This window comes from Gymnoscopelus braueri, assembly GCF_963280865.1.
Source record: "Gymnoscopelus braueri genome assembly, chromosome: 19".
Lineage (NCBI taxonomy): Eukaryota > Metazoa > Chordata > Actinopteri > Myctophiformes > Myctophidae > Gymnoscopelus > Gymnoscopelus braueri.
This window is the reverse complement of record NC_137621.1, coordinates 34,165,335-34,192,761: the sequence shown is the minus strand read 5'-3', so window position 1 is coordinate 34,192,761 and position 27,427 is coordinate 34,165,335. Positions and strand designations below refer to the sequence as shown.

General features: G+C 40.9%; 1 protein-coding gene across 5 annotated transcripts; it reads left to right on the top strand.

Annotated features, from left to right (window-relative positions):
- The first annotated feature begins 317 nt into the window (after positions 1–317).
- Positions 318–27,373, top strand: loxl3b (lysyl oxidase-like 3b). 5 transcript variants are annotated; one of them, XM_080414983.1, is made up of 16 exons: positions 318–531; positions 4,422–4,772; positions 5,975–6,138; positions 8,137–8,354; positions 11,421–11,486; positions 13,128–13,184; positions 14,470–14,677; positions 15,735–15,915; positions 19,430–19,584; positions 22,120–22,275; positions 23,115–23,274; positions 23,785–24,028; positions 25,332–25,447; positions 25,853–25,989; positions 26,328–26,439; positions 26,687–27,373. In XM_080414983.1, the coding sequence occupies exons 2-16, from the start codon at positions 4,430–4,432 to the stop codon at positions 26,758–26,760; spliced, it is 2,391 nt and encodes a 796-aa protein (XP_080271109.1). In that variant the 5' UTR covers positions 318–531; positions 4,422–4,429; the 3' UTR covers positions 26,761–27,373. The 5 variants fall into 5 exon arrangements, with proteins under 5 accessions (XP_080271109.1, XP_080271108.1, XP_080271111.1 ...); XM_080414982.1 differs by lacking the exon at positions 22,120–22,275 and adding an exon at positions 20,584–20,754; XM_080414985.1 differs by lacking the exons at positions 11,421–11,486; positions 22,120–22,275 and adding an exon at positions 20,584–20,754.
- The last annotated feature ends 54 nt before the right edge of the window (positions 27,374–27,427 follow it).

Below are 27,427 nucleotides of genomic sequence, written 5' to 3'. Positions count from 1 at the left end.
GCTTGCTTCAAAAAAAAAAAGATTTAGACTAGTGGTCTCAAATATTTTCATGAAAATGTTTTGTGCCAGGGAGCATTTGTGTTGTTAGACTGTTTAAAAACATATGCCAAATATTCCACATTTTATTGCTATAGTTTAAATAAATAAAAAGTGTATATATATATGCATATAGGTTTAAAAATGCTCATGTGGCCTAAGTTGCTTCTTTTGGGCTTGTTTTTATAGACCTGGTTGCTTATTTCTCTCACACAATCTGGCAACGCTGTCCCCCCTCCCCTCCCCATCCCCTCCCATCCTCAGTGAGGGTTGTACAGCTGGCAATTTACAGACAAAAAGACTGAAAGGCATAATTGGCTGTTAGGTGGAACCTCTTGCCTCCGCAAATTGGTGCCTTTTTATTGGGAGATGAATTAGTGCAAGTTTGGGATGTTCATTTTACAGTTTTATTACGGTTTTTAAAGTTTGCGAACTCCTGGATCATAAAAGAAAGGCTAATCCTGGAATTAGAAGGACCGTTATAACCCTCTTCAGGTAAGAAAGTGAAAGTGATCTGATTCCTTAGTGGCGACCGCGATCAGACTTCTGGACGAGCTCGGAATTTCGGTGTTTAATTAATAATCGGGAAAAAAAAAGAAAAATCACGCGACTGGTATGACCAGAAATCTAAACTATAGGCCTACTTATTTGGAGCATAAAAGATGCGATTCGCAGAGAAGACGGTTGAGTTATTAAATGACTACGAAAATTATTCATGCTAATTATTACCAAATACACATATTAAAATCCTTTTTTTGTTTAATGTGTCAAAAGGCATATTCTTCGAATAACTTCAGAGTCTATCTGGAGCAGTTGCCAATTAATGTCCTATTTCAGCTTCCATTTCTTTCTACAGCCAGTATAGACGAGCAGAGCGATATCCTATCTGGAATGTTACAATCGGAAAGAAATGTCTATCCAGTGCCAAACAATGACCTAAACAGACTCCTGAATTTCTTTTACAGTGGTGTACTCTAACCAGTGGTGGAAAAAGTAGTCAAATGTTTTACTTAAGTAGAAGTATCCATACTATAATATAGAAATACTAATACAATAAAGTCTGGAATTCTAAATTGACTTGAGTATAAGTACAAAAGTATTGACATAAAAAATGTACTTAAAGTACCAAAAGTAGAAAGTACTCATTATGCATAATTTCAAGTTTTCAAATGCATAAATGCCAGGGGTTGTGAGCTTATAGGGCTGAAGTGGTTAATGTATGTTTTGTTATAATCCAAATCTACAAAGTAACTAGTAACTAAAGTTTTCAAATATTTTTTGTGGAGTAAAAGTACAATATTTGCCTCTGAGATGTAGTGGAGTAGAAGTCAAAACTGGAAATACTCCAGTAAAGTAAAAATACCTCAAAATTGTACTTAAGTACAGTACTTGACTACAAGTTACTTTACACCACTGACTCTAACGTCTGGTGTAGTCTATAATTCTGTCCATATGTGGTGCATATCTTCCCAAATGTGTTCAACCAGACAGTCAAACCATAAAAGAAAGAAAGACTTCCAGAACTAGACTATGTCCTTATGTCACTGTTGGCTCTGGGGGAAAAAAACAATAACAACCACTAGATGCTTATTTGAGTTGACGTTGGCTGACTTCTCACACTCCAAAAAAAGGGAAAATAACTCTATAGCTTATCTAGATTGTAGGCTACATTGAGTCTGGGAGAGATTTCAGAAACCGGCAGCAACCAAAGGTTTTGTGTCACTAAAGGAAGTTTCACTGTGCTGCTGATGGAGTTCTTTTGAATCTACCAAAGTATAAACAGTGAGACACTCTGATTTCATTAAAAAACAGGTCTCAAGTTATAACAACACAGGAAGGTTGCCCTGTTTATCTCTCAGTACCTCTGTCAAGGCAGAAATGTGTAATTGATGAGAGACAGAATGAAGATGCAGAATGAGGATGAGAGGAAATATCTGTAAAAGTCAATATGAATGGACTGAGAGAAAGAAGATGGAGTGAGATAAAGAGTGGAAGAGAAAAATAACTGAGTGTGTGAGAGAGAAATGACAAGGCGATAGTTTGACAGATACAGAGGGAATAGGTGGTCTGTGTGTGTGTGTGTGTGTGTGTGTGTGTGTGTGTGTGTGTGTGTGTGTGTGTGTGTGTGTGTGTGTGTGTGTGTGTGTGTGTGTGTGTGTGCATGCGTGCATACATGCGTGCGTATGTGAGACAAGTTAGTATTAAATATGCGTATCCATGCCATACACTGTGAAATTGGACTCAGATGTCTCAGCGAGTCTCAGACATGTGCTGGAAAGGGTAGCTTTAGTTTGTGGTCTCTGGACAAACACACACACCACACTACTGTATGTGTGTCTCTAGTGGAGCAACCCCCCCATTGAATGTTCCACTCTCAACCACTGCAGTGTAACTGTCAACTTATCAATAGCAGTCTTATGCACAACTCAGTAGGTAATCGAGTGGTAGCCTACAGGAATTTATTTATGAATTTCACAGTAAGGGTGCCTGGATTGGTCATACCATACATATTATCTAGCTGGTTGGCCAGGATGGTTTGAATTGGCCATATTCATGTGTCATCCATGTTGCTCTTATGACATAAGTTTTCAATTTTCTTAATGTATGACATTACGTGCTTGTCTGTCTCAAGACATGTTTCCTTTCCCACAACACTATGGCTACTGTGTACAAGCTCATTTAGGGCTGCTGCCCTTTGCATGTTTGTGAACAGACTAGACACTATAGAGGCTTATCGTCATTTAAAAAAATGGTCATGCTGCCAAAATTATGCTGAACATATTTTTATTATCTCCTCAAAGCAGCTTTTCTCACTGTAGCATAATCCTAAATCTTCAGAAATGACTGGGACATTGCAAAACGTTGCACTTTAAGAGTACATTTATTTCCTCAGCAGTTAGCCAACCCTGCATTTCTAGCATGGCATCTGGGATTATAACAACCTTTCAGAGGTGACTATGACCACCGCAGGTCACAGTAGGCCACCCGTGATCAGCCATGTCAGTTAAGGCAGAACCATTCTTAAATTAAATTGAATAAACCCCACAAACAATTAATCTATTTTGTGATAGCCTACATGTTAACTTGATTGTCATTTGAGGCTCATGCATGTTTAAATGTCTGCTGCTATTCCGTTCTCCATTAGAGTCAAGTAAACACTGACCAGATGTTTTAACTCAAGCAGCTGGAGCAACTCTACACTCTTACATCCATCCCACTTCTAGGAGAAGTCACTCATCCATGTGCTCTGCATACCTTCAGCTCCTTTGTTTCATGCCATCTCAGACTTGAGCTCAAGCTCTCTGCAAGATATATTGAACCACTGAAGTGTTTATATATCTGTAATAATGTGGTACTCTTGTTCAGGGTGCGCGAAAATGAAGCCAGCCAATAGCTTGTACTTCACGACCGTGGCTTGTTAGATAGAGTCCTCTTCCAGACAATTTTTGTGTAAAATGCAGGTGTGTACGTAAATAAATAAGGAAGTAGGGAGCTTAGACCTATCTATACTTTTATATTGTGTATATATCGATGTCTAGTCTCACGTAGCCAGTCGATCAGGGACCTCCGTCTACTGAATATGTCTGGTGACATCTAAATTCAATGAATGGCCTAAAACTGTGTGGAATTCCGAGATAAAAAAAATAACAGCATGGTAGAATCATTTGGTTTTCAAGGCAGTGGGCGTAGGTTTGTTAGCATTGGCTTTCTCTGCTTCTAGCCCATATTGAATTTAGATTTCCCCAGACATATCAGTAGGCAGACATTTCTGATTGTCTGGCTACGCAAGACTAATTCATGTCTAAAATACTGTCACAGGTGTTGTTACACTTCCATTACCAGCTGCATCTCAGTTGTCTCATGGCTTTATAATCTCTTCTTATCCTCTCGCTTCCCCTTTATCTACATTATCCCATTTATCATTTAAATAGATTCTATAAGTCAATTAAAATACAGATCAAAGCTTTTGCCAGTTTTTTCTTTTTTCTAGGAAAGAACATGTGTTTTTAATATTTTGTACACTCAGTCTATTTAAAACACATGGAGTGTCAGGTATGTATTGGCCTTGTACTCACCTCATAAAAGTATTGCTTATCAAAGCAAAAGCTGACTTTAATTATGGACATATTCAAACAATTGTTTTAGATTGCATCATTTGACTTCACTTAAACCAGTCTGTTACTGACTTTCTACATTTGACCTACAACTCAGTTAATTGAATATTGCTATACAGTAAATGCATTATCGAAACTGTATACTGTACATACATACATACATCATCTTTATCATAATACAATTACACGTTTCCACCCAAACATTCAGGTGACAACATACTGACCTTTAAACCTTTAACCTGACTTGAATTTGAATTTCCATATCTGCAGGTGCAACGATGGAGAATTCGAGACGGCGGCAACATTTAGCCATCAGCCTTCTATTTGGGTTGTGGTTTCCTTCCTGCCTCGCCCAGACCACGCCCTCAGCCACAGCCTCTGTCGTGACCACAACCTCCCCCCAGCTCCGCACCACCCCGGCCCCCGAGCGTCTGAAGATCAGGATGGTCGGATACCCCCGCAAACACAACGAGGGCCGCATTGAGATTTTCTACAAAGGAGAGTGGGGTACCATCTGTGATGACGATTTCTCCCTAGCCAATGCCAACGTGCTCTGCCGCCAGATGGGTTTCGTCTCTGCTACGGGCTGGACACACAGCGCCAAATATGGAAAAGGCCAAGGTAGGAAGCATTGGCATGCATTAGTTATTTTGTTGCTATTCAATACCTTAATGTTTCTGATTTGGGGGGAAAAAATAGGATTTGTGCACATGGAACCTAAATCTCAATTTCCTTCATGTTTGTTTGAAACATAGCAGAAGTAGCACTATGTTACTTTCCTTTCCTTTTCCTTTTCTACCCCGGATTTGAACCCGGTTTTGCACAAGTGCAGACATTTTTACCATTGAGCTAATAGAGCCTGCCTTCTTGCTCAGGTTATAAATTGAATCTGGACCTTCAGGTCAAAATTCATGTCAGATCCTTTGTCTAGGTGAGACATGACCTTTGACACGATCTAAATGTCTCAAGAAGAGCAGGGAGAAAAAATAACATTTTGTATTAACATATACTCTACTACCATACAGATTGGACAAAATTGCATTTTACATAGTGCCGCTTTAAGATCAGATATTTTTATCTATATTTTCTATTTGTTTCCCCAAATCAAGATCAAAATGATTGATGAATTATTATGATTTTTTTTTTCATTGTCGTAGATTATTTTACAGGTTTAAAGGCACTGCTGGATAGCTGGATAGATTAGTATTGAAAAGATTAATATTTTTGGTGGAGCTGTGTAGTCGTGCAAATGGTAGCTAAAACTCATATTACTTTTGGCAGGTCTTAAAATATTGGAGTTTCTTGAATTGCTGCATTCCCAGGCTCGCCTCAAAAATATACAGTCTTCCAAAAATATACAGTAGCGAAACAAGAACATTTTGTGGTTTTAACATTTAAAGCATGTTGAACCAAATATTCCTAGGATTATTTTGGAGCTGCTACTGTATATTAACCTGTTAAAACCGGGAAAGGAGCTGTATCATTTTAGATTTTTGCATTGGCTATTCAAAAATAGTAGATATACAAGCTCACAGCGCGTCACTTCATGCCGCGAGCTTGTACAGTACATCTGCTATTTTTGAACATTTTTGAAACATTTTGAAAGGGTTTGAAAAATGTTGAATAATATTTGATTTTTTTAACACAAATCTTGTCTTCTGGGGGTCCCCTGGCACAAAACATTTTCAGATGGGGGTCCGCGGCCAAATATATATCCATTTGGGGGTCCTTGGAACAAAAAAAGAGAACTATACTGGTTTAGAAGGCATTGGTAGAATCGGCCTCAGGTCTTAATCGGTTAACTGTATGTTGCCCGTGTGCAGGGAAGATCTGGCTGGACAATGTACAGTGCAATGGAGGCGAGAAGAGCATCGAGCATTGTAAATCTCGGGGCTGGGGCAACAGCGACTGTACCCACGATGAGGACGCTGGGGCGGTGTGCAAAGACGAAAGGATACCTGGCTTTGTGGACTCCAACATCATTGACGTAAGCCTCCAAAAATACTTTTCTTTTAGATTATGCCATAATTTGCCTGGTCTGGTCTGTGTGAGCCTGCTTAACACTATAGCTAAACTCTGCTGCTGTAAGCCCACAATTGCAGTGACAATGATCGTAAACATTCTGGGTTAGTGAGGCTGAGAGCTTGTAAGAAGCCTGTAAAAAAAATGCTACCACTTTGCCCTCACTTTACCTTGCCAATATACTGTAGGTTTTTAACTCACATTTTATGCATCAGTACAACTCCACCTGTTTCCATATGTTCACCCCTAGTGAACATATGGTGGTAATTAGCCTATAGTCTATACCATGTGTGTGCAATCATTAAAAAGGCAGCAGGTTGTCCAACTCTATGACTAGAGTGGTATAGTCAATGGAAAGGTTTTCCAGCTAAACCTGCTAGTCCCCCATTTGCTTGCCCAATAGCCTGTGATGCATTTTTTTTGGTGGACTATTCTGAAATGATAAGGACATTTTTTTATTCGTAAAAAGCACTGCTGAGAATAATGATGGGTGTAGGCCGTTGCTTTAACTATAAGCCCTATTTTATACTTTGGCTATTCACTAGCTAGCTGATCTACAAGCTCAAAATACATCACATTGCGTTGTGTTGTGAGCTTATTATTGAGCATTTCTGCATATGGCATGGTGAAAGTGGTTAAATTCATTGAAGGAGATAGTGACTGGGAGATCACAGGTTTTATCCCTGGAACTGGGAAAGTCGGTGAGTAACACTCCTTTCTTCCCACAACTGTGGCGTACCTGAGCAAGTCACTTAACCTGCAATGGCTCCATAGTGGCCACCATGGCCAATAGCAAAAGGCTGTGGTTTCTAATGTGCACCTCTCGGACCCCAAAAGAAGAGCATGCGTGGTCAGCAACCTCTCCATAGATAAAATAGGATAACAGGATAATAAATTGAGGGCTACAATTAAGCACCATTTGCTTCAACACCAGCATATTCATTTCCAGCTGTCTGCTTGCCTCTTTTTTGCAGTCCATGTTCATGAACGAAAGGTCTGAGGTGAACAAGGTTAGACTGGGGAGCTCGTCACCACGGTTCCCTGGAAACAGCAGGAACTCTGCATTCTAACTGGACAGCAGATCCATTGAAATGGCTTGAATCACTGCCTTTTGATTTGACATGGCATCCCTTGCCAAGGCACTCTGATGTGCAGTATTTAAAAAAGAAGATGGTTTTCCTAACAGATATTGCTTTCTCAAAAGCCGAGTTTTTGCTTCCTTCTTTACGTCCATCCTGTTGTTATGAGTCAGACTCTGTCAACTGTGGCGTCCAGACAACAATTTAGGAGTGCAGCCAGCTTCTTTTCCACTTACTCAACATCGCAGTGACTCAGTGAAAAGCTGGCAAGCAGCGCCACCACATCACTTTAACCATTTACAAGGTGTTAGCGAGGAGGAGATTGGAACCCCCCATCCAAGATTATGGTGTGTAATGGCTGTGAGTGTGACTCACATGAACCATTTACAAGACGTTAGTGAGGAGATAAGAAGCCTCAATCCAAGATTATAGTCTGTAATTGTTATTATGACTCTGGGCGGGGAGTCACAACCATTACAGACAATGATATGTACTCAGTGAATCAGTCAAGAGGTATGCTTAACTTTAAACCTTTATTCATTATAGCATCTTCATAGAAGACTACATGTCTATTATATCTCTCCCTGCATGTGTTGGCACTGCTCATGCACATGCATGCATGCATGCATGCATGTGCGTTTGTGTCTATTTGATGTTCGTTTGTGTAAGTGTGACTGTAGCTCAGAGTCCACTACAAAGTTGGGGTTTCTTTCAATCCAATCAAGTGAAATACTCTTTTGGTGGATTATCAATCAATCAATATGGCTGATTTCAGCAACATTTCACAACAAATGTTTGAAGATATTTGAAGGGAAGAATTAAATCCCTGAATCGAATGAACCCAAAATTACCTGACCTCCTCAAACCTGTTTGATTCCCAACAGGCGCATGTTGATGAGAACAAGATAGAGGAAGTGCGGCTGAGGCCAGTGGTCGCCATGGCCAAGAAGAAGAAGCTCACCACTGAGGGTGTGGTGGAGGTGAAGTACAAGGATGGCTGGGCTCAGATCTGCGATGTGGGATGGACACCCAAAAGCAGCCGCGTGGTCTGCGGCATGCTGGGGTTCCCGCACGAGAGGAAGGTCAACAAGAACTTCTACAAGTAAGTGAACCTTTCCCATGGAACGATGACATTTCCTTAACCTGGCGAGGGGAAGTAACGGTGCTTTGACCAAACCACAAGCAGACTTCTCAGGCTTTGTCAGATAAAGACCAGTGTTACTTACTATGGACATGATAGGGACAGGCTAAGCAGACATTCCTCACTGTCTGCCAACAGCAGCGGGGCTGTCCAGCACACGTGACAAAAGAAGAAGACGAGCCTCTGTTTGTTTGTCTTAGTTTATTCAACTTGGGAGGATGTTTGTGTTTTTCTAGGGACAGAAAAGAGATGGGGGGTTTCTGTTTCCCAATCAAGTAACGTTTTGTGTTCTTGTTTGTTACTTTGTAGAGGAGACTGAGGAGCATTTTGTTAACTGTCTGCAGTGATGGAAAACTGCATGCGTGCGTGTGCCTGTGTGACAGCTAGGGAGATAGATTATCTCCCTAGTGTGTGTGTGTGCGAGAGAGAGAGCAAGAGAGAGAGAGAATATATATTCTTTCCAAATGGGGGTCCATTTGTACACTCTCAAAGTTAAATTAACACTCAGGATTTTATGGACTGGTACTGTAAAAGCATGTTATGAAATATGACTTTGCTATGGTATACTGCAGATCACTGGTTCTCAACGTGGGGTTCAGGGTCTCCCAGGGATGTTTGAGGGGGTTCCAGGGGTCCCCAGCTAAATGATTGATAGTTAGAATGCAAATGGGTCCAGACAGTGGGTCCAGAGAGTGTACAAATGGAACCCAATGGAACCTTTCTGTCCCTCATTGTTAGAGTTAAATTAGCACTGAGGATTTACTGTGTAAATTGGCGTTACTGAGATTTAAAAAATCATATCCAATGGGGATCTGTGGCCTAATGCATATCAAACTAGGGCTCCATGAAATGAAAAAAGGTTAAGAATCACTGCTGTAGAGTGAAAGTGATTCTATCATTGGGGTTCTATAACAGGTTTCCTCTCTTAAATCAGCCAGCCAATATGACAGCACACATCACACATTCCAGGCCTTCCTCCAACTCACACACACACACACAACACACAAGCACACTTCATCTCGTGCAGATGGTTCACAGTAGTACGAGGGGAAATGTGTGTTTTCTCTCAAACGTGTGTGAAGGCGCAGGTCACTGAGGAACAGCGGGTTCAGGGGGAGGAGCGGTGGGGGGTGGGGGGGTGGGGGGCAGGGTTTCCTTATAGTGACAGGAGTGTATTACCAAACTGTAAGCATCAGTAAATTGTTCAGTGTTAACTCATGTGCTGTAACATACTGTAGAATAAACCGATTCAGGGCGTCCCCAGTAGAATTAGGGACAGTTTAATTTCAGTATTATCTCACCAACTAGAGTGAATGTGTATGAGAATGACTATTCAATTATAGGTTTACTACTATAGGTTCACTACTTATCTCTCCACCTACAGTATACTGTAGAATTCTGTACTAAATTGAGTTAATCTAACAAGAATGTTCTCTTATGGGGGTCCCTGTCACAAAATCAATTAAAATGGGGGCCAGTGGCCTAATATGTATCAATATGGGGGTTCACCATTATATGAAAAAAACTTTTTTTTATTTTACTATACTACCAGTGTGGATTTATGTGCAGATTAAGGAAGATTAATACTTGCAGATGGGGAGCTGCTTAAGCCATTTCACAATTTATTGCTGCCCTCTTAACTCCGAATGTAGCTATAATTTTACTTGAGTGCTGACAAACTACACAAGACCACGCAGACAAATGTAAAACATGTCATTGTTTACATATTCATACGTTTCTCAAGACCAACATCAATCAATTTAAAGTAGCATTCTTATAAAAAAAAGTACTCCAATTTGGTTTTATGGATAAAAGATTGCCTGTGGTGATTGTATCCTGTATATTGATTTGATATTTTTCCAGCCTTGCCTAAAAAAAACATTTTCATAATATTGTATGATGAAAATTAACATGCTTGTTGCTACTATGTTCAAAAGAAAAGAAAAATGAAGGCTTGACACCCACCGCCCTTCAGACCACTTTATCAGAAAGGCTCAAGAGTTGCAGTGTTACATGACTATTCCAGACTATAGCAAAGTTCTCGCAGACACAGAGACAGCTTGTCAGGCCAGTGTGAAGTAGTACTGTATATAGAATATACTGTATGTTTTCTATAATTCTGTTTGCTTAGCTGTCTGCCTTCCTGTCTGCTACACCATTCATGCTAGTTTGAGTCACAGAGGAGAAACTGCAGTGACTGCAGTATTTTAAAAGTCCATATTTGCATTCTTTTGTTTGATTCGTTGAGTTTGTTTGGCCATTGAATTTACTTTAATCCAACCACATTTTTGCGTCTTTATATATATTTTGAAGGGATTTTTTCCCCACAAATTCAGATGCAGATTGCAGTATATAAGTGCTTACTTCTGATCAATCCCTCATAGTATTTTGCTGATTAGATCCACGTACCTTTGCAATTACAGGTGCAGTGAGCTGTGTCGCATGATAGCTCTTTAATGAGAATGGTTGGCTAGTTCCTAACATGGTATTTGGTTTTGGACAGCTAAAATATGAATTGTGATATAACTCATGCAAGGGCTACCTTAAGCACCTACAGTATGTAATATGATTTCTGGCACTCCAGGAATTCTTGAAATGTTTTTCACTGAAGCCCTCCTGAACCTACTCTCTCTCTCTCTCTCTCTGTGTGTGTGTGTGTGTGTGTGTGTGTGTGTGTGTGTGTGTGTGTGTGTGTGTGTGTGTGTGTGTGTGTGTGTGTGTGTGTGTGTGTGTGTGTGTGTGTGTGTGTGTGTGCGTGCGTGCGTGCGTGCGTGCGTGCGTGCGTGCGTGCGTGCGAGCGAGCGAGCGAGCGAGCGAGCGAGCGAGCGAGCGAGCGAGAGAGAGAGCGAGCATGCATTTGTGTGTGTCAACGAGAGAGGAAATATGCAATCAAACATGCATGTGGATGCCAGCATGGACATTATACAAGTCCATAATTTACATGTACATTGTACACATCCATATTTAACATGTACATCACAGTCTGTACACTGCATATGATGGCGCTGGGTTGTTTCACTATTGCAGACGTCTGAAAAAAAGAGCAGCGGAGAAAGTCACCAAACCAAAGGTTCTAGTTTCAGCTGCTGGAAGGTATTATTGTAGAGGGACAACCCACCGTCAGCCTGCTGACCATACTGTGTATGCTGTTAATGACGTGGGTTTCCTGTACCAGTAGTAAATAACCATGTAGCTGCTGTCTGTAAGCAAGTGTTCTGTCTTTCTCATTGGAGTGTTGGTGTTTGTCCAGCATGTGAATAGTTTGTCTGTGAGTGTATTTTTGTCCTTTGTCCAGTTATAAATTATAACTGATACAGTATGTCCAGGGTTTCTCTGGGATATGTGTTTGTTTTGTTGCTTTATGCCCTTTTCACACTGTAAAATCCTGAGTGTTAATTTTACTCCGTACAAATGTAACCAAATGGACCGTAAGTGTTATATTGGATAAATTAACACAGAAGATTTTATTGTATAGACATGGCACAGATTATACACACTTGCACAATTGATGGTCAGCAAACTATCAGCATATATTTTCTAAGGCTTTAGCTAAGCATTCATGCTGCACAAGCCAATCTCAATCAATACAATTACTAAGTATAATACATCAGGTATTTGACTTTGGCACCATGGTTTAACAAGGCAGATTAAATATATTTGGTGCTCAAATGATGTGGCTCTTTTGCTAATGCTGCCTTGATGTGGCAAATGGCGTCAATCTGTGCTGTGTTTGAGTGACCGCAGTTTCATTTTCCACGGGTTTACAACTGGAAAATGTATTCCTCACTATGGCATTCTATTTGGAGTACACCAATAATTTAACAACCATGGTTCTTAAACTGAAATGAGTTACAGACCCTTACTTCTGCTGAGTTTTTTCTTTTTTAATCTAATACATTTCTTATTTGGGACCTGTATTTGCAAATGTTTAAGAATCTCGATTCATGTTATACAGCTTGACATTTTGTGCAACTTCACATTATGCCTTCATTAGGTCTACATACATAGGGATCTGACATCTCTGTTGACCATAATCACACAGAGACCATTTTGCTCTTATAGGGGTTTCCCACCCCTGAGTATGAAGAGCAAAATGGCCACCATACGAAAACGGTCAATGTCTTCATCCTAACCCCCCACAAAATGAAATGCCATAAGGGAATAAAGTCAATGTGATAACACATTGACTGGCTTGCATATAACAGTACAGTAGGAATTTAATTATTTATGATAATTACTAATCAAAATATTGGTGTTTGTACGCTGCATATGATGCTCTGTTGATAACTCAAGACTAAATAAGTCATTCATATCATGTAACGTGATTCTCAGACGTGTTTGTGTTCTTGGCATTCTTTAAAAAAGTGTCACTTTCAGCACATTTTTGTACTGTATCTAAACACATAATATTTGTGCTTATTTTGTAACATCCACTGTAACATATTGGTGTAACAAAATACAGTAATAACGACGCAAACTCATTAATATAACTTGTAATTGCTAACATATATTTTGTCACGCAACATCACGTATGTTGCATTGAAAAGTAAAACCATTATGGTGTCCTTAACTAGACCCACCAAAGTGCTGAAAATGATGCGTTGCTCATGATGCACATGAAGCTACAGTTTTCCATTGTCTTTGATTGTACATCACATAACCATTGTCACTAAGGCAATAATGTCTGTCAGATCATCCTCCCCTAACCGCATCTAACCACTGTTTACATTGCAGGCAGGCACCCAAAGCTAAAGCTAACTCTAAGTCTAAACAGAACGACTCTGGCAAAAGGTAAACCAAGGAAGAACTACTTCATGGGTACATTCATATGGCTAAAATAGGTCTGAGAAGGATCACACACATGCTACATGGGCTTCACAAACAGCTGACAACTGTAATGGATGAGCCAAAAAGGTTGTTGGCAGAAACAAAAAGGCATTTCCTTCAGCCCTTAATTCTTTCCATAGTCAAATGGCTGTCCTGCACATGTTGTAGCTCCTGTTAGGATCCTTCGTCCCTTCATTTTGGCATACATATTGTTATCCAAATTTCAGGAGTATTTCAAGGGAGATCAAACCCTTTGTCCATTCAATAAAACCGGCATCTGTATCGATTATTACTATGCAGTAAGTATTAGTGAAATGCTGTCATTTACAGTTGGATATAATTATTTTTAAATGGATATACAGTATTCTGCTTTTGGTGAAAACAAGATACCAGCATACTGATTGATTTGCTAAGAGACATTATTATTGCTAGACAATTTGGTAACACTTAACTTAAAGGTCAGGTCTATAATGCATTATAATCACATTTATATTGCATTATAATGCACTCATAAGGCTTCAGAACACTTGTTATAAATGTTTATAATTATGCATACAGTAACAACTTCTAACAAGGTTTATGAAGTATAAGTGCTGGTCATAGTGCATTATAAGTTCAGCGGAACAGCACATTGTAACTACCATACGTAGTCAGTTATAAAGTCTTAAAAGACACTTTATAGACACATTCTAAGTGCATTAGAAAGCATTATAAATGCAATTATAATGCCTAATAGACCCAACCTTTAAGTAAAGTGTTACCGACAAGGGTAATTCAATGTTTATATAGGTGGTATCCAGGACAGTGGTTTTGGTGCCCCAGATATGATTATGGAACCTTTGTAAAACGTTGTGATAATGTGGTTGAACTGAGGTGACACTCATTTAATAATGTGAACTGATCGGTCTGTATTGTGATAAACTACTAAAACAAGCTCAAAAAGTATTTTTATAAGCTAGGGGCCATTTTCAGTTTCCTTTGTAGGATTTTTGGTGTGGCTAATTCATTCATTCAAACTCACTTTATTAATTCATTCATAGGCAGACTAATATTTAAATGTGTCCTTTTCATCTTTATCTTTTGCATTTCAGCCCATTGTTGTTGTATACATTAAAGAATTCATTCATCCATTCATTCTGAGCCAGTCCAATGAAAATGTATATTTTAAAATAAAATATTTCTTGTGAATTCATTCATTGACATTTTTTGTTTGTTTATTCACTATTGTCTTTGCTCCTCTCCCCTACAGGCTGTACCTAGAGCGTCAGAAAAACCTCTACCACATCCACTCAGTGGCCTGCACGGGAACAGAGGTCCACCTGGCAGCCTGCCCACTGGAGTTCACCAAACCCAACACAACTACAACCTGTGATGGCGGCATGCCAGCCGTCGTTAGCTGCGTGCCAGGGCCACAGTTCACCCAAAACATCGGCTTGAAGAAAAAGATGAAGACTTCGGTAAAAGCGTCTATCTAAGTAACCAAGGAAATAGCAAAATGGGCTTTCACTTTAAAAAGATCATACCATAATTTTCTGTCACAGTTTCGGACATACTGTATAATATCATGCATTAAGAAATTTCAGCCAAAGACGTATTAATCTGGGGGTCTTTTAGAAGAAAAAGTTTGAGAACCACTACGTTATGTCACCTCACAGCACCAATAAGGGGGTTGGCTTTCTACAACTTTTTCCCTTTCTTAAGTTGGCCTAATGGTATTTCTGAGTTGCCTTTGAGCATTGACTAGGAGTTGGTATCCCTGGCCTCATTGCTAATCTTATCCGCTTTCAACCTGGCGTCACTATTTTGGGCATGTCATATTGTCAAATAGTCCGATTTTCTCAGAAATAGTGAAATAGCAGATGCAGAAGGTTGTAGATTGGCTATTGTCTCTATTCGTTATCCAATGAAGTATACAGAGATGAAGGGGTTAATCCTGACAATTAGTAAAGAATTCACAGTCTGACCCCCACCCAGGTCAACACCTAGTGACTTGTGGTATAACTGTAGCCTAAAGGTTTGAATGTTGGCTGGAAGTGAATGAACAATGCTTTCATGTTCTGTAAACAAATACCTTTTAGCAAGGCATTTAATTCTCAACTAATTCTATTTATTTTTACCACAGTAGAAAAGTGGTTGTACTGGGTTAGCTAGAATGTAAATGGGAGTTTATACATGGTCAGTATTGATTTAACTCAGAGTTAATGAAGATCCAATTTGTACAGTTGAGTATTTAATGCAATATAACTAGCACAACTGTGGTGGTTGTAGTTGGTCTACCTGCTTGTGTCAATCCTGTTGTTGGGTAGGACCACTACTGGTTGCAATATATCCTTCGCCCAAACAAGCTTTCAGTTTTAGCTCAGTGGTAGAAATTTTGGGACCTGGGTTTGAGTCCCAGGTAGGACATGAAAGTTATGGATTGCAGCTTTACATTAAGGTAACATCTAAGTTGACTCTCAGAAGGCCAGAAATTAAGATGCTGATAATAAATGCATGTTTATCCATGTCATTTAGAACAACGTCAGGCTGAAGGGAGGTGCCAAGCTGGGGGAGGGCCGCGTGGAGGTCCTGAAGAACAACGAGTGGGGGACAGTGTGTGATGACCGCTGGACCCTCCAGTCAGCCAGTGTGGTCTGCAGGGAGCTGGGCTTTGGCAGCGCCAAGGAGGCCCTCACTGGAGCACGTTTGGGGCAAGGTCTGGAATGTTCAGTATATTCACCCTGTGAACTTTTAGCTGCTGGAGCATCAGGGGTGGCGGTATCTTTGTCAAGAGTAGAACACTAGTACACAGTACAAGTTTTAAAGTTGCAATCCAACATTTATTTTAATTAATACATTTTTATTTTAACCAATGTGTATGATAGAATATGTTAATACAATATACGTAACTAGCGCATCTACAGTTTTTGGAGATGGTCACCCTACTCTGCCATTGATAACTTGTAGACCCTGGTCAAGGAAGTATATATAGTATATATATAGATATAGAGTAAGTGGTTAAAAGCAAGGAGAGACTGAGACAGAGTGTATTTTAAAAGCACCGTTATCAGTCATCAGCTGTCTATATAACGCTAGCAGGCCAATCTCACAGGTCATCTCCAGCTCAGCCCTGATGATGTGATCTCAAGCAAAGGAGACATTCCAGGAAGGGTTCCCCCCTTTGTAGCATGTTTTAAGTCAAATTGGAATGCAGTGATGGACAGCCGCTCTTTGTTACAAGTTTTCATGCAGTCATGCATGTATACATAACTTAGTCTAGCTGGGTTTGCACTCATTAGACAGGGAGATAATTGTCCTTTGATCTCCAAGTACACATTACACAGAAAAACACATAGAGAATGCATTTATTGTATTGTGACACTGAGTAACACAGCATCAGTTAAACGCCTCGACCACATGAACCCTTGCATCCCTATTCTGACTGAGCATGTCATAATAGGCAAACATTTAGCAAAAATAGCAGATCAAGGAAATATATAGTATCCCCAGTGTTCATTTGTACCTCAGAGAGTGAAAAATCTAACCAAATGGACACGTAAGGGACCACTTGAGTTACCAAAGGACTGAGGATTTTACTGTGTAACTGACTGAGCACCAGTCAGGCCTGCTGGAGCGCCATCTGTGTTATTCAGGTTAAGATATGGATCATTTCATCTGAAAATGGTACACTGTGTTTCATGCAGTAGCATCAAAGAGCCATCTGGCTCCCACACAAGTCACAGGTATTTAGTTTGAAGATAAAATTGAATTCTTCTTTTATCGTCTATCTGATGTTATGTGCAGTCACACAGGCCTCTGCATGTATTCCATTTCAGCAGGAAGTCAAATCATTTAGTGGTTGAGAAATGTAGATTTTAAGTTAATAGTGTAAGGTTCAAATTATCGACTTGCAGACTGAGCAGCGAAAACTAACCAGGAAAGGAACCTAAAGCTGAATGAATGTGTGTGTGTGTGTGTGTGTGTGTGTGTGTGTGTGTGTGTGTGTGTGTGTGTGTGTGTGTGTGTGTGTGTGTGTGTGTGTGTGTGTGTGTGTGTGTGTGTGTGTGTGTGTGTGTGTGTGTGTGTGTGTGTGTGTGTGTGTGTGTGTGTGTGTGTGTGTGTGTGTAATCTCTCAAGAACAGATTCTGCTCTGCGTTTGAATCTGTCGGGGAGGTTCGTCATAACATGTACGCAGTAGCCTACAAGTGGGCGTGCCTTCAGATCAGGAAGCAGGCCGCGCTTTACCCAATCAAATGTAGTGGGCGGGATTCACGTGTCCGTCGATCCTTCCCCACTCGAAACAAACCGACATTCATTTAACAATAGCGTCCGTGGAGCAGACAAAACCACGGAAAGATATTCACATTTTAACTTGCTCTTTCATCATAGAAACAAGTGGGCTTATAACCAAAACGATCCATGTTCTCTGGGAGAAGTGGTGTTAGTGTTCGGTGTAGAAATATTGTTAGTGGGAATGAAAACATAGTCGCACCACCGGAAGTGATGCGCTGAAGGCAGACCAAAACCCCGGTTTCCTTGCGCACGGGTGCTACGTTTTCTTCCTCCCAGAGCCAACTGAGATTTCCCAGATTGGTGTGTGTGTGATGTGTGATGTGTGTGTGTGTGTGTGTGTGTGTGTGTGTGTGTGTGTGTGTGTGTGTGTGTGTGTGTGTGTGTGTGTGTGTGTGTGTGTGTGTGTGTGTGTGTGTGTGTGTGTGTGTGTGTGTTAATGTTTAACACTTGCATAAATGTCTGTGCATAAATGTCTGTGCATAAATGTCTGTGCAAAAATGTGACCTTCATTACGTTTCGTCTCACGAACATGGAGATGTACTCAGGAACTGGACTAAGGGCTAGTCCATAAATGTGTGTGTGCGTGCGTGCGTGTGTGCTTGCGTGCGTGCGTGTGTGTGTGTGTGTGTACAGAGTCTGTGTGTTACCACAGAGGAAGTGAGGGGGCTCATCAGTGAATGTCTTTGAGGGAACAGCATACCTGCTGTGCCCCTCAAACGGATGCTTGATCATCATCACCACACCTCTCTCTGCATTTGTACACATTTTAAGGCTCGGAAACATTCCTGCACGTCACTGACTCTGGAAATGTGCATCATAAGAGGAATGTTTTTATGGAATTAGGCTAAAGTATTCAGCAAAATTCAGTTTGCTTTAAGTCAACAATTGAAGATTATACACTCCAATGCCAGACTGTCTAGGGATTTGCACTAGCAAGCTCCCAGTCTCAAACCTACATCTCTAAACTTTAGGCTACCTACATCTCTAAACTTTAGGCTACCTCCGTCTGTCTGTCTGTCTGTCTGTCTGTCTGTCTGTCTGTCTGTCTGTCTGTCTGTCTGTCTGTCTGTCTGTCTGTCTGTCTGTCTGTCTGTCTGTCTGTCTGTCTGTCTGTCTGTCTGTCTGTCTGTCTGTCTGTCTGTCTGTCTGTCTGTCTGTCTGTCTGTTTGGCCGCAGACTATGTTTTTGCCCCTGCCATCTGTCCATCCGTCCGTCCGTCCGTCCGTCCGTCCGTCCGTCCGTCCGTCCGTCCGTCCGTCCGTCCGTCCGTCCGTCCGTCCGTCCGTCCGTCCGTCCGTCCGTCCGTCCGTCCGTCCGTCCGTCCGTCCGTCCGTCCGTCCGTCCGTCCGTCCGTCCGTCCGTCCGTCCGTCCGTCCGTCCGTCCGTCCGTCCGTCCGTCTGTCCGTCCGTCTGTTAACAGACAATCTCTGGCACCATTTGACTGATCGACCTGCACAAAATACAGGGGCCTGTTTTGCACGAAATTCCACAATTCATTAACGCAGCGTCCGATTGGCGTGAAACTTTACACGCCCAATCCCAGTAGGCAATTGAAGAACCTCTACTCCAACATTTTCAAATCATCTTGGTGGTGCCATAACAGCCCACTTACGTTTTGGCCTATAACTCTTCAACCTCAAGTTGTACAATCAAAATACTTTTTCCCTGGAGTCCTTCAATCATGACAAAACTCCCCATATAGGCCCCAGCCATTCGTGCCAGACTAAAGTTTCCCCCGTTTCGCATTTTCTTCAAAACATAGTTGATGCTACTACTCCTATAAATTTTGCCTTCATGAAGGCCCTGGGTAGGCAACCCGGCTTGGCGGAGACTGGCGCTCCAAGGAGCGCACTTTTCTAGTCTGACCCTCAGTTCATCTGTCTGACTGCCTCTCCCCATGTGCCTCTGTCTTTCCTTCCTTCTGTTTGTCTGTATAGGAATGGGACCCATTCACATGAATGAAGTGAAGTGTCTTGGGCAGGAGAAGACCATTTGGAACTGTCCCTTTAAGAACGTCACATCAGAGGACTGTGGCCATATGGAGGACGCTGCGGTCCGCTGCAACATACCTTACTTGGGACTGGAGAACACGGTCAGAGCTTCACCTTATTCCTTAATATTCATCTAACTCCACCTCGCTTGCTAAACGTGTTTTCATTTAATTTATGAATTTGTGTTTCTGGTTTGATTTAATAATAGTAAAATAGAAGTTAAAAAAAGCAGTTTTGTGAGGTATTGTAGATAAACTGAGGAATGTAACAGTTTTTAATACAACGCCGTTTAACTATTGATTTATTTTTATTTATGAGAATATGGCTGAATAGTTTTGGTACAGTAACTACATTTTTTGGTATTGAAAACAGCTTATAAATGTAGGCACCGAAAGGACTTTATTGTTTTGTGTTGTATTCAGTGCATTACATATCCATACTTCACCTGTTGATCCTTTTACTTCATGAAACTGGGTTGTAGTGAGATGAGAGATGAAGAGCTAACAAGTATCATTGTACAATAAGTTGTGCAATTTTACATCTTCACTGTCATCTTCACAGTACCTCCCAAGCAAAGCAAACAGCTTCATATCACTGATGTTGTAGAACAAACACTGTCATTTACGAGGTTCCATACATTGGGTGAATCTCAGGACCTATCCTAGGGTCCTAGCATCCTTGTTAATTCTATTGTAAAAGTTTAGCCATACATGGTTATCATTGAGCCAGCATGGTTTTCTTTGCAAGTCTTTGCAAATGTGTTGTTTGTCCAACAACAGTGGTATGCCTTTAACAGACTGTTGCCACATCATAATGTGATACAATATTATTGTTCCATCTGTCATACAAGCATTCGTTTTTAATTGGTGTTTTTTATATTGTATTTTTCTATATTGTATTTTTCCCAGCTTGTGTCACCTTTCAGATAACCGTCTGTCTCTGTTGCGGACAGACAATAAAAACGGAGGAATTAAAACCTTTCTAACAATAACAAGCTGGCTTCTACCAATGCTAGCAAGTTAGCTGTACTGCTGCCAGTACCCATGTGTACAGTATTTTGGCTTCGCGTGCTTTGTGCTTAACCCTTTTGGCTCACACAGATACGTCTCACTGGAGGACGCACGCGGTACGAGGGCCGTGTGGAAGTGATGGAGAAAGACTCAAATGGGACCGTGGGCTGGGGTCTGATCTGTGGAGAGAGCTGGACTACCAAAGAGGCCATGGTGGCCTGCAGGCAGCTGGGCTTGGGCTATGCTAACCACGGCTTGAAAGTAGGTTATTAACCCGCGCTATGCTGCAAAATAAAGAGCGAGTTTAAGCTTAGTCATGGCCCTTTCCAACTTGAATTCAGTTTTTAAAAGCTGCTTTAATGAAAATAAGTGGAAGAATCTTCTAATTGGGTGAGGGTCATTTTGTTTATTTCCAATGTAATGTAGCCCGCAAGAATGTCTTTGTTGATTCAAGTGGCATTCTCTTGAAGCAGGTGACCCACCACATTTCATGAGATTGAGACGTGTTTCAAGAATTATTTTCAAACAAGCTCAAATAAGGTGCATCGTAAATAAATGTTATAATTATCCTCCTCCAGTTTCTGCCATTTATCCACTTTTCATTAAAGAAAAATAAGATTTTAAGACTGAATCGAAGATTAACCGACTTATTAAAATGGACATTTGTTCAGAGTTGTCTACCAGAGTAGCCTGGACCTTTACTGCAAGCAGGATCATCCCCCTGTTGTTCAGAGGGATTCCTTCTTGGCTGTATGGTAGATGTTTGGTTTCCCACAAGGAAGGCCCAGATTCTAATTTAGTCTGCAAAGTCATGTAACCATATATTTGGAGTTTGTGACGCAAATCTTGGAGAAGATTCTTACAGTATATCCTTCTGATCTACTACCCTACTTTAGTGGTGTGCTATTTAAGTCACCCCAGATCACGAAAATCCACTTTCATCCTCCAACCACAGCACTCCCTATTTGGATATTTCAATTGTTCTCCACCGTAGTTTGCTTTCCTTAATTGGTACCACACACTTCCCATGTACTTTCCAATCACCACCTCTCCATTCTCCTCACCAAGTGATATTCTCATTTTGATGGCAATTTAAAGATTGATTTCCCTAACTAGCATTTCACTACAACCTTGACTTCAAAGTCAAAGTAAAAAACCCACAAACAAGGGCTGACTTGACACCACTACAACAGGGACAACATCCATAACAAATTCTCATTCCAGCCTTAATGTGAAGAATCTCCAACCAGCTAATAAACCTCTTTGCTGAGCCACTCAAACCCAAGCCTAAGAGTGACTTCACATTGGTTTGGAAACCATAAAAACTACTTTTCTAATAATAACTAACCTCACCGCTGCTTCAGTAATAAACTGCTACCTGCCCCACTGAACTATACAATAAATAATAGAATAGAAACATAATCCAAAAACAGAAATGTGCCTGTGGCATCAAGTCATGCGATTAATAAAAACAAGGCAAGATACAATCAAACAGCACAGAATATAACATAGATAGACTAACAACAAAGTCTCCAGACAGTACATGAGCCCCAGGCAGCCAGGGCTCACAGACAGAACAGGAAGCCCCTGTCCCTCTACTGACCTCCAGCAGGGGCCTCTGTGCAGGTCCGGATAGTGGGAGGTCGGACCACGTATGAGGGCCGGGTTGAGGTTCAGGTGGGGTCCAGGTGGGGCACAGTGTGCAGTACAAACTGGACCACCAAGGAAGCCATGGTGGTGTGCAGGCAGCTAGGGCTGGGATACTCCATGCATGCCATCACTGTAAGTACATTAGGGCAAATCATTCACTTCACCAATCAAATGTTTGTGAAATGCAATGATTCACAGTCAAATCCTCAATGTTAATTTAACTCAGAAGAGTGAGGCTCCATTTGTACGCTCGTTTGAGTTCAATTAACATCAAGTACTCAATAAAATGTTTATAATAAAATATTTTATAATAACATTTATTTTATTGTGTTAACATTTCCACTCAGTGTTTCTTCAAATGTGGAAATCTCATGTTGGTGAAATTAAAAAGCATGGTAACAGTACGCAATAGTGAACTGTTCTGAGCGGTTTAGCATGAAACACAAACGGCCCACTTAGTGAACAAGTTGAATGCCCTCCAGTGAACACATTGTGTTCTCAATGACGGGCCAAAATGACTCACACACATCTGGTTTATTTGAATGGAGGTTAAAAGAAAAGAAAAGAAAAGAAAACATGGAACTCCTTGAAGCTGCATTTGCTAATAATAATCTCCACAGAACATCTTTCAATGGCCTTTTGTCCCTGTGATTTTAAAGGTGCATTCCCCACTTACATTAGCATGTAATAACAACAGTATTGAAGCACATCAGTTGCATATTCTGTATTGTGATTTGTGACACTGAGTAAAGCAGTACCAGCTAAATGTAACATACATGCACAGTCAATTTGTAACTCAGAGAGTGTACAAAGGTAACAAATGGCCCATTTGGTTTGTACACTCTGATCTCAGATTGAGGATTTTAGTGTGTTGTGTACTGAAAATGACTCAAATCCCTAATAGATGCATTGTTTTATTTGTTTGTTTGTTTGTATGTTTGTTTGGTTTTTTGTTTGTGTCTGTCTCTAAGGAAACGTGGTACTGGGACAGCAGCAATGTGACAGAGATGGTGATGAGTGGGGTGAAATGTACTGGCAGTGAGATGACTCTGAACCATTGTCAGCGGAGCAAAACCGTGAGCTGTCAGAAAGCTGCAGCCAAGTTCGCGGCTGGAGTCATCTGCTCTGAAAGTACGTGATAACAACACTAAAGGGCCGTCCAAACCAAGAACGATAACTATAACAACAGCTACTGTATAAATATGTTGTTTTTAAAAATCATTCTAACTCAAGTGGATGGCGGAGTTCACACTACAAACTCCTATTCTAAGACTGACTCATGTCAGATCTGGATTTTTTTCTCATGCTTCCCGTTTGCTCTGTCTCCATCTCAGCTTCCCTACTGTCTAAAAGAAAAAGAAAAAGAAAAAAAGTGGCTGAGAGCAGATATTTGGTTGTGTGGTTTTACACAAATATCAACATCTGTCACATAGAAGAAATCTCTTCCAGATCTGTCACATACTGTAGAAGAAATCAGATCCAGATCTCTGTCACGTTATAGATATCTTTCCGGTGCGCGACACCAGACACAACCAAGTATAAATTAGAGATTAGCCTATGCTATGGTTGCACTTATAAGTCACTCTATAAAAGTCTCTACATGTAAATAAGTAATTACTCCAACTCTGATTCTATGCACAGCGGCGTCTGACCTGGTTCTGAATGCCCCCCTGGTCCAGTCGTCTGTTTACATTGAGGACCGGCCTCTGCACATGCTCTACTGTGCCGCCGAGGAGGACTGCCTGAGCAAGTCGGCTGCCAAGGCCAACTGGCCTTATGGCCACAGACGCCTGCTCCGCTTCTCCTCTCAGATACACAACATCGGACGAGCCGACTTCAGACCCAAGGCCGGCCGCCACTCTTGGGTCTGGCACGCATGCCATGGGTAACAGGAGCTTGCTTAATTAAGATCTGTTTCTTGCCTTTTAAGAATATGTTCCCTTTCTTGTCTGTTTCATTAGACATTACAGTAGAGAGGGGCTAGAAATAATAAGTGGTACCTAACCTAACCTAACCAATGTGATGGGCCAGATTCAAGACCTGGTTGAGCCACCACATTCACCGAATAAGCCTTTTTGAGGGAAGCTAGTATCTGAAGCTAGAATCTGAAAGACTATTTTATAGTACTACATAGTAAAACCCCTTATGGATACATTTTTACACTCTCAGAGTTTAATTAGAACTTGTACCAGTCTGAAAAAAGTAAGTTTTAAGATAGGGTTTTGGGAGCTTGTAATGTAGGATATGATGAGTGACAGATCTGGAGGATAACTGAGGATAACTGCTCTGTCCTCAGTGACCCCAGCAGGACAAAATGACTTTTGTTGCACTCCCTCATGGAGCTACTTGCGGATTATACTAGGGTCAGTCCACTCTAGGTGGACACGCACTGACCTTTTGCACCTTAATCCCTTGTATAACGCACTGACTTTTTTTTGGTCTTTTTTTATTGTGCTCCTTTTCCTCTAAGCACCTTAACGTCCATTGTCTATCATGCACAGTATAAGTATAACATGCACAGTATACAATACATTGCTGCTATGCTCAGGCACCTTAGTTTAGTTTTTTTAGTTTTTTTTATTATCTCAGGTAATTTGTAAATATGTAGATAACTTGTCTGGCCTTCTGTTGCTCTCTTGTTTTGATCTCCTTCCCACCTGCCCCCCACCCTCTTCTTCTCCCCCCCCCCCCTCTTCTTTCTATGGAAACTAACGTTGCGATGGGAACGATGTACAAAAAAGAATTTCACCCACTTTTTTACCTTGTAAACCTGTGATGTGACAATAAAACTGATTCTGATTCTGATTCTGATTCTGAGGAACAGGATACTTTATTAGAATACAGTAATGTCCTCGTATTCCAGCATTCAACCACATTTCCCTTCATTTCATGCACAGGTACCAGTGTCATGTCACTAAGAATCATTTTGCGTTACAGAGAACATTAAGCTCTAGAGAGGATGGTTTGACCTAAATATGCCATGACAGTGCACTTCACATTTTAGAGACCCATAAAAGCCCTGCTTTTAGTAGATATTTAATCCCCCATTTATTGAGATGTTTCCTTTACCTTGGCTACCAGTGTGCTAAATCTACTCAGTGCTCCTGAACCTACATCTAATCCATATTTTTGAGTGTTTGAGTCAGCTCAAACACATTTGAGCTGACTTGAAATATTTTTTATTACAGGCATTATCACAGCATGGATATTTTCACCCACTATGATCTGCTGAATACCAACGGAAGCAAGGTGGCTGAGGGACATAAAGCTAGTTTCTGTCTGGAGGATTCAGAATGCTTTGAAGGTGATTCTGACGGACTATTCTACTTTACCATGAGACATCCAATAAACATCCAAGAAGTGCTACGAAGTTTAGACAACCATGGCAACATTTATAAAATTAGCACCTGCACACAGGCACTGTAATTGCAAATGTGTAACTAGTGTGTATTACTATGTACTGGTCCCATGAACATGTATATGGTATAGTGGATATAACACACTTGTGCGTGACTGTTGTGTCCAACAATGGAGGAATGTGCCCAGTCAAATTCCTTGACTGGGCAAACACCTGGCACTCCAAGCAGGGTAAAACAAACACACGGAATGATGTATATTTCACCGTAGTTTGTGAATGTAACAGTAATTAGGCTACTCTTGATTGTTTTGTGAGTTTGCCTTAAATTCTGGTAACCAAACATTTTTCCAGGTGTTTCTAAGCGGTACGAGTGTGCCAACTTTGGTGAGCAAGGCATCACTGTGGGCTGCTGGGATCTGTACCGTCACGACATTGACTGTCAGTGGATAGACATCACAGACATTAAGCCTGGAAATTACATTCTACAGGTAAGCGGTAGCCGAAATATAAAACAGGGCTTACGTGTTTAAACTGTTCCTCATTTTACTGGGGACCCCATGGAACCCCCACAAGGGGGGTCCTCCCAGGACCCCACTTTGAGAATCACTGTTAAAGCATGGCACCAGCACTTTCAGCCTCTTTATGTAACATTCTGGACAGATGTGTAGAACTATAATTATGCCAAATACAAACTATGACAGTAATGACACACAAGCTAATTCTGGTACCACCACGGTACACTATTCTTCAATCAAATTGAAATCAGTCCGATTAGAGATTACAACTTAACTGTATTTTGTGACTTTTGTCTGTCCTGCCCCTTCAGGTTGTGATAAATCCTAATTTTGAAGTGGCTGAGAGTGATTTCACCAACAACGCCATGAAATGCAACTGCAAGTATGATGGTCATCGCATATGGCTTCACAACTGCCACACTGGTAAGCAGCTAAACGCAAATGCAAGGTTGTTTCTCACTTAGGTTTGAACACAGCCTCCATTTCTGCTTGTATGAATGAACGAATAACGCCCTTCCTCGTCAGATCTGTGTGTTTACTGCGTACTTAGTGTCTCTGTTCTCACCTTTACACTTTAGTAATCTTCCAAGGGGGAAAATCAGGGTGTCAAAGCAGAATAAGAAGGTTAAAGAATCCCTTCCCTAACTATACTTTCCTTCCTCCATTGTAGGTGATGCCCTCAGTGAGGAGGCAGAGAAGAGGTTTGAGAAATACCCTGGACAGCTTAATAACCAGATCTCCTAATGGCCGCATCTGCATCCAGTCCTGTCACACCAACAATGACAACAAAGAAGTTGGGGTCATCATTATGTGTAAACAAAAACGTCTCTAACTTGAGACACTTGCCTTTACCGATCTACATCCCCACCTATCACATCTGATGCAACTCATTTGATGTTCTGCGTTGGTAACAATTTCCATGGAAAGAGCCAATCAGCTATCACAGGCGTCCCAGTATTATTATCATCGTCATTATGGTGAAGATGTTGTATGCAAGTTTTTATACTTGTTTTCCTGTCAGTACTGTCAAATGTAAGCAAGCATACACTATTGTGTTACAGGAGAATGAAAATTATGTCATACGTGTCTTTTTGTATGACTGCTGTCTTATGTGCAGACTTTTATTGTTGTGAATGAAGTATTTTTTTATAACCTATTAATTTCTACTTGGGAGCAGCCAGGGTTAGACCTTCCTGATCTGTACAATAGTTTCTATTACATAAACTATGAGAAATCTGTGGCATTAATGGGAACAACCATTGTCTTCTGATCCAGCTGTATGAAAGTTCATACTGGGCATTATGTGTGGCATCATAGACTTAGGGCTGTCCTGTGAATTAAATGCCATGTTTGATCCCCCAACAGTCAAGGTCCAGGATGTGAACCATGACTTGTGACTTGACATGGACTG

What these genes read in the sequence shown, in the direction of transcription:
- loxl3b (XM_080414982.1), top strand. Translation starts at nt 4,430, where the DNA reads ATGGAGAATTCGAGACGGCGGCAACATTTAGCCATCAGCCTTCTATTT. An exon ending in CAAATATGGAAAAGGCCAAG is followed by an intron (nt 4,773 to 5,974) that starts GTAGGAAGCATT and finishes GCCCGTGTGCAG; the next exon opens with GGAAGATCTGGCTGGACAAT. An exon ending in GTCTGGCACGCATGCCATGG is followed by an intron (nt 24,029 to 25,331) that starts GTAACAGGAGCT and finishes TTTTTATTACAG; the next exon opens with GCATTATCACAGCATGGATA.